This window comes from Oncorhynchus nerka, linkage group LG24 (assembly GCF_034236695.1).
Source record: "Oncorhynchus nerka isolate Pitt River linkage group LG24, Oner_Uvic_2.0, whole genome shotgun sequence".
Lineage (NCBI taxonomy): Eukaryota > Metazoa > Chordata > Actinopteri > Salmoniformes > Salmonidae > Oncorhynchus > Oncorhynchus nerka.
In genome coordinates this window covers 54,507,202-54,514,871 of record NC_088419.1, presented here as the reverse complement: position 1 = coordinate 54,514,871, position 7,670 = coordinate 54,507,202, and the positions used below count along the sequence as shown (strand labels likewise).

Here is a 7,670-nt window from a genome sequence, read left to right as displayed (position 1 = left end):
AAAACTGGGGGGGAAGGCAAAAATGCAATTTTAGAATGTGGGGGGTCATATCCCACCGTCCCCAGTCAAATGATACTCCATCTTTAAGAGAATGGAAGAATCAAATGCTTTATTATTTAAATATGGGGGAAAAAATCTGTCTACAGACAGAAACAACATAACACAATTTGAAGTCACATGGGGCAGAGCATTAGAAGGCACTAAAGCCGAAACGTCTGATGCAGTGAAAATAAAAACATTGAATAATGAAGTACTGTAAGCTTTCTGCAACATCTTTTTGAGTGCCAACCCATTACACCTCTTTGTTTATGTGGGAACATGTGGGTCTGGGCAAGTGTGATGCCACTAATGTTTGTGGAAATGAATGTAAATTAAGTTTTTTGCCCATGTTTTTGCTTATTGTCAAGAAAATAAGTTTAATTAAATATTTGAAAGAAATACATCAATGCAAACTTTTTCAGTATTATTTATATCTACAGTGTTTAAACATATTTTAATGTCCACAATAATATAATAATTATCTGTTCATGAACTAGCCTGAATATTTGAACAGACAAAGTGCCAAATGGCCCAGCCAGGCCACTGTCACCACTCTCTCGCAGTGTTGCCTAACACTTTACTTAAAGGATGCAGATACGCTTTATAACTTGTTAGAAACAAGAATAAGCCTTTATAATGTATTATTATAAGGCTTATAATATGTCAATTCTCTCAACTGACTCAAGATGGCTGTTATTTAGTCAGGACCAATAGAAAGTGACAATACATCATAATAAGGGGGTCATATATTATAATTACAGGCTTCGAGCGAGTGCTACAGCAGTGATGTCTAAAGTGGGATCCCGACATCCTCGGTGGAGTATGCTTTCATATCAAAGACCAGACCGTTCTTGTACATCAACATGGTGACCAAACAGTCAATCTCTCCTTGGCTTGAATCAGGGGTTTCTAGACGTAGCACCTGGGCCTTGTAATCAGGGCTCCGCGGGTCACTGACTGGGGTGCTGGAGTCTCCCAGGCACTTCTCGTCCGTGTCTTCACACTCGTATGTCTCAGACACCTCCAGGACAGTGGCTTCCTCGGGGTTGGGGTCTTGGCTGCAGTTGTCATATAGCTGCAGCTCATGCACCTCCTCCTTCTCATGCATACTCTGTTGAGACAAAGGGATACCCATTCAGGATCAAATCATGCCAATGTCTCAATGATGTCAGCATCAACACATGACTTGGACAAATGTTCAAGTTAAGCACACACATAAAGTCGTGCACCAGATATTTTTGCTTTGCACCTATAACGCATCAGTTTCACATGTTTTGTAAATAGTTGAGTTGATAAACCAGCTATTTAATAAGTTTGGCGTGCATTATTGTTTGTGGAATGTATGGAAGGTTTGTGGCTACTGAGTGCCAAGGGAAGATTCTTCTCACCATGTTTGTGCTTTCCTTGCTCAGCAGGTGCTTTCCTCCCACCAGTGTATTCATATAGACCTGAGCACCTCTGTAGACACCATAACTAACCCTACCTTTTATGATGGCAGCCTGACAGGGCTCAATCATGACTATGGTACTTTTATCATTTGTGATTTAGTGTAAAAGATCAAAGCATGTCACATGATGTCTACTTTCAATTTTGTTTCAGTTCAATCATGTGCTGCGTGCATTCTGACTTACAAAGCAGGACATTTAGGGAAAATGCAGAGTTCTGCACAGTAAAGTCTGAACACAATCCTAAATATGTCAATTGTTAAAAGGATTTTACCTGATTCCTCGCTCGATAATTCACCGACTCTACGACCACAGGACGTGGTATTGGTGGGAAGATTTTTTTTTTATGTCTTAGAATTAGAACAAAAGTTATAGATGCTGTTTAGAATGATGTGTGAAATGTTTTTGAAGTCATTGAAAAATGAACAATATTCATCCCTGAAAGACTAGGCTTTCTTGCTAATCCTGAAGATCGGATGTTATTAAAAAGTATATATTTTCAGCTTACCTCTTGATGATGAACAAGCATACTGTTATTAATATTGCAATTATGCCAGCTATGATCCAACCTTATTGGAAAAGATAAAGGAGATAATCATTTTATTTTATGTTGTTGAGTTCGATAAGCATCTTGAGTCTGTAGGGGGAAACAATGCAGGCAACATCCACATATCACTCATTTGAAAATTGAAAATCACAAGTGATAAAGTCAATTATACCATGAATGTGGACTCTCATAATTTCAAAATTGTTTAACATTTTTGCTGATTCTCTGGTCTAGTCTGTGCCATAAAAATAATACATTCCTAATTCCTACCAATAACGGACTGGGGTAGGGGCTTTGTCGTGATTTCGATAGTTGTCGTTGGTCCTGAACCTGCAGCTGTTGCTCCAGCGAGATGGATGTTGTAGATGGACCCAGGTGTCAGGTTTTGAACAAGATACTCTGTTTTTGATGCAAAGCTCTTGAGACACTCTGATAAGAGACAAAAATGTGATATTCATCTATATACATTAATTACACAATTACATAAATTACACGTTTATCACAGGGCATCGACTCATTAAGTTTGGAGGAGGACTTTACCAGATTCAATTTGTGACTCATTGTTTTGGCTTCTCCTTGTGTAGCAGATTTCATAGTGTGTAAGGAAACCTCGCTGGTCTGGCACAGGAATAGGTTTCCAATGCAGCATTGCAGAATTGGTTGTAACATGAAGAATAGGAGCAGTGAAATGATCAGGTGCCTTACTGGGTGCTGAAAACATGACATCCGTGTTAGATGATGTATACATTATTATGTAGGAAAGAACTGCATTACAAGCATTGCTGTGACAGTCAGATTTTTTTTATATGAGCTTAGCTTACCACCCTCCTTTTTATACATGAGACACGTCTCTGTTGATTGTGGCTTTCCATCAGTTTGTTTGTGAACGAGGTAATAGTAACGTACATAGTCGTCCATCTCTGGAACAAAACCAGACGTGTTTATTATCTCAGTTTGCGAGACATACCACCTGTATATCTTGATTTTTCACACTTGATAAAGCACAGTAAAACGAATAGAGACATTTCCTATTCTCCCCCCCCCCCAAAATGTTTTTGGGTGAAATTCCCCCTTACTTTTTCTGACAAGTTTTAGTTTTTTCTTCACGGTTCCATTTAGTTTTGATCTATTCACTTTTTCTGGTCGCGTTTCTCCATCTGTTGACTTGTACCACTCCAGGCAGGATTTCATAAAGCCATGTGCATACTTGATGGGGATGAGTCTGTCATTAGGCCAAGCTAATTGGAAATTAAATAACAACATTTTGATTTCAGGAATTAACATCATTGTGTAGAGGTAAATGAAGCATAAGCGCAGACACACACAAAAACACACACACATATATACTTACACTTGCAGGGAAATGAAATATGTTTTGCTGGGACAAGGATATGTGTTGGGGATGACTTTCCCACTTTATTAAAGGCAATAATGTCACCACTGACAGCAGAGTAAGTCACGTAAACACTGAACTCAGTGGTAGTGACAATGGTGAAGTTCTTTCGCTTTAGTAGGCATGGCCAAATATGGAGAGAGAGGTTGTAATTCACCTGCATAGAGACTGGATAAGGTGGTGTCTGGAAGACACAGGGGTACACAAATGGATGTAAGTGATGCAACTCTTTGAAACACAATTTGAGCATAATTGTAACCAGCAGAGTCTAGAATGTTACTTAATTTTCAATGTTTTGTAGCACTTCGTAACTTACACCCCAAGTCAGCTTGAGTAGTCGAGTACCATTGTTAAAATCGTCTACTGTCCATTTAACTTCTGGGGGATTTGGGATTTCTGCAGCAAAATGACAGTTACAACCAGAAATGGTACATCCTCTGCAATTCTAGAAGGGCAAAGCCAGGAACATGTCTTCATCTCGGGACATAGAGTCAAATAAAACATTCTGACAATACAGAAGATTGAAATTCAATTCATGAATTTAAAAACTTGCCACTGTTTCCAATCATCATGTGAACAGAATTGACTGATTTTGAATAGAATTGCCATCAACCCTGGTGAGTTTCACTGTAGGCTGTCGCACAGACTATTTAAATATCCATTGCTCACCAGTGGGAACGTCCAGGATTGGAGTCCAGTCGCTCCACAGGGGATGTTTGACATGCTTGGACATTTGTCTGACCTGTAGTTGGTACACAGATTCGTTCTGGAGATTCTCCAGAGTGACCATGGCTGTACAGACAAACACAGGTTTACTGCAAGTCTCACTCTAGTAGTGATAGCTTTGCACTTTTCAAATACTCCATTTTATTGAGACCCACACTGCAGTAAAATAATGAAATAAACATTACAATAATGTGGCTGCTTATATTTCAAAAGATCTTCAAATGAAACTGAAAGGAGCTCACCTTGTTTGACTTCTTTCTTAAATGTCTTCTAGACCAACAGAGACCAGGTCAAATTAATTGAGGCAAAAATACTAAACTCATCAGAAAAGAATGAATGAGAGCATTGTTGCAAGGAAAAGAAGAGGTCTCACCCATTTCTCTGAGGTTTCCTCTAGTCTTCTGAACTTCACCTCTATGACAGCATCTTCAGGCACGTGCACATATGAGAAATTGCTTTTTCAGATTGGTTGTGTTTACAACCCCCCCCCAAAAAATCAACGTAAGTCTCGTTACTTGTAACACATAAAACGAGCTAATCTCTCATAACCTCTTGAATCTTGGAAGAAAACTGTTGAGCACCTGCCCTCCCAAAAGACTGTGCAAGGCCCTGAGCACCTTAACTACCTTTCTTGTTATCCCAGCTGAGGGTAAGATTGCTCGAGGATCTTGCCATAGACATACGTTGGGGAGCTTCATACTTAACTGTAGGGAGAAAGCAAATCACGTTACACACAAAAAAAAACAAAGATTACAATAGGAATCTTGGGATTCTAATCGTACCGTGGTCAGTTGTGTAAAGTACTTAGTGGATTCTTAGCCTGCATTTTACACCGAATAACAGTTCAAAAAAATTAATAATGATTTACCTCTTTCAGAAAGTGTAACAGTTGTATTAAGTGACTGGCAGCTCTCGTTGCCCATGTAAGCGACCACCCATATATCCACCAACACTTTGTTGAGCACTGTGTTGTCTTGCACACAGATATAGCTCTTCCTACTACTGCCCAAAGATGTTCTACTTGCAGCGGAATTGGAGCGGCTGAAAACATTAAGGATGAGAGCAACATTTGGTTCGCACACTGAACAGATATTTGTATGATCAATGTTTTATTACCTGGGGATCTACTAAGGTTGATAGTTCATTCTCAAGCACAAGGCAATACTGTCTTCCTACTGTCAAACCCTCCGTCTTGCTTTATCTGCCGGTGACCGTAACATGCACACGCTCACATGTCACAACACTATTTTATTTTTGTCTGCTATAATAAAATTGTTACAATGTGTATACAGGTAGCTCTTAAATGAGGAGTTCTTCATTTCCTCATGCATTGTTTAGCCACTACACACCCAGCACCTGCCGGTTTTCCGGTGTCATAATACAACTTCTCTGTCTGTGTAACTTATGGAAAGTTCCCAAGTATGCATAGCTAGTTCACTTACCTGTAAAAAAGCTCATAAGTTGCATTCTTCATAGATTCAGATGTCTCCCATTCACATGTATAGATGGTGTCACTTTCAGTTTTCTTGTAGCACAGAGGACTAGAAGGATATTTAATAGTTGCCCCTTTATAAAGGAAATATAAAGTGTTTAAATGTTTATTTTTTATTTTTTTTTACAAATTTCAGTGAGTTGCTGTCCTGTTCATTACTATGTATACATGGGGTCTGAAATTATTGACACCTTTGTTAAAGATGAGCAATTATGTCTGTGTAAAATAAATTATTAAAATACTGAGGTATATTTTTGTATGTAAAACATTTGGGAAATTGTATTATTTCATACTAATACAATTGTTCAGAGAAATACATTTTGTTTAACAAGTAATTATTGTTAAAAAACAAAACAATTGACACCCCTAATAGATTTTTATAATAAAGTAGTCAAAAGTTGAGTATTTGGTCCCATATTCCTAGCACGCAATGATTAAATCAAGCTTGTGACTCTACAAACTGGTTGGCTGCATGTACAGTTTGTTTCGGTTGTGTTTCAGATTATTTTGTGCCCAATAGAAATGAATGGTAAATAATGTATTGTGTCATTTTGGAGTATAATCATTTCAGACCCCACGTACAACTTATTTGCTTTCACCAGAGAGGGTCAAGTTAATTTAATAGATATTATGAATAGAATATATTCTATAAATTATTATATTAGATGTTACTTTGCAAAATTATCCCCAAATTACAAATGGGTATTACAGAAGTTGGATTGAAATACTACTAATTGTAACTATCAGTGTGCAATAAATAATACGCATATCTTTCATCTGTGTTTCTGCACAGTTCATTTACAGTAGCAGCCCTGTCACAAACTCTTGTTTGTGAAAACCATGCTGCCCTGATAAGCTAACCATAATCTTCAGCCTCATGTCAAACTTCAATCACAGTAAATGCTTCTTATTTGTCTTTTATGGTTTTGGTAGTATGATAATTGTATCACTACGGAGATAAGCTGAACAAACTTGACGCTGGGCCAAGAGCCACTTGAAAGCCCCTGAGACTAACTGAGTAGAGAAAAAGATTCATACCTTGAGCTATTACCATAGCAAGAAGCAGAAATCCTTGCAAGAACCAGTGTTCCTTTGTCTCCATCACCTCGACAACCCCTTGACGGAGTTAGTGTGTAAAGTCTCCAAACAGGTGACAATCCAGGGTTGATCAGCCTGCGTTTGACCAAAGAGACTTGGGTTTGCTAGACTGTTAACACAGTTCCATGCAGCCGTCGACAGCTCCTCAAACCTGTTTCAGTTACGCTTCTCGTAAATTAAACTGTTGGGGGCGAAAAATGTCTGCATGCTCTTGTTCTTTCTCAGATAAAAGGGCAGAACATGTCTCTACACCACAAACCACAATGTTGGGGAGGGAAGCGTGATGACTGTTGGCAGGTTAAAAAGAAACCTTTACTTAATGTTTCAGAGAGGATGTTGGCCACTGCAATCTTCTGCAGTGACACAAAATGACCTACTTTACCTTTCCTACGTTCAGAAGCATAATATATTTTCACATCACTCTCAAGCTAACCCCTGCCATGCAGCTTAGGCTTTGATGGACTCTTTCATATTAAAAGCATCACTCATCACTGAGGTTTAGAAAACTGGCTTTTGCAACGGTTTGCTCGACCAATCTGAATGAAGACACTTTGGTAGGACATTTCAGGCAATCAGCTGAAGGCGTGGGCAATTCTGAGCAATTTCTCATCTCTTACATCCTCAAATTGGATTTCCATTTTCTATGAAATGACTACATTTCTTTAACATTGCTTAGTCACTTTATACCTCTCTTTGTACCTATTCCACATTAAAGGTGCATTCCGTTCGATTTCTATGTGCAAATTCCACTGCGCACACCACGTCATTTCAACGTGGATAACTGGGTAATGTTTGGTTGAGACGTTGATCAATGACATTACAACCTACAGTATATTCAACCACTCAAAGAGACAGTCAAATGTTTGTTGAAAGTATATAGATAACACATTGGAAATTCAACAATGTCCACTGAACAAAAATAAAAATGGA

General features: G+C 38.5%; 1 protein-coding gene across 3 annotated transcripts; it reads right to left on the bottom strand.

The window, feature by feature from the left end:
- Nucleotides 1–450: 450 nt before the first annotated feature.
- On the bottom strand, nt 451–6,975 carry il12rb1 (interleukin 12 receptor subunit beta 1). 3 transcript variants are annotated; one of them, XM_029632238.2, is made up of 16 exons: nt 6,681–6,975; nt 5,593–5,716; nt 5,019–5,191; nt 4,777–4,854; nt 4,524–4,576; nt 4,393–4,420; nt 4,094–4,216; nt 3,741–3,820; nt 3,383–3,608; nt 3,108–3,269; nt 2,853–2,951; nt 2,572–2,742; nt 2,302–2,460; nt 1,993–2,053; nt 1,759–1,834; nt 451–1,150 (listed from the first exon to the last, which is right to left on the bottom strand). In XM_029632238.2, exons 1-16 carry the CDS (start codon nt 6,742–6,744, stop codon nt 830–832), a joined length of 1,998 nt encoding a protein of 665 aa, XP_029488098.2. In that variant the 5' UTR covers nt 6,745–6,975; the 3' UTR covers nt 451–829. The 3 variants fall into 3 exon arrangements, with proteins under 3 accessions (XP_029488098.2, XP_029488099.2, XP_029488100.1); XM_029632239.2 differs by having other exon boundaries at nt 4,393–4,417; XM_029632240.2 differs by having other exon boundaries at nt 5,593–5,675; nt 6,681–6,768.
- Nucleotides 6,976–7,670: the final 695 nt, after the last annotated feature.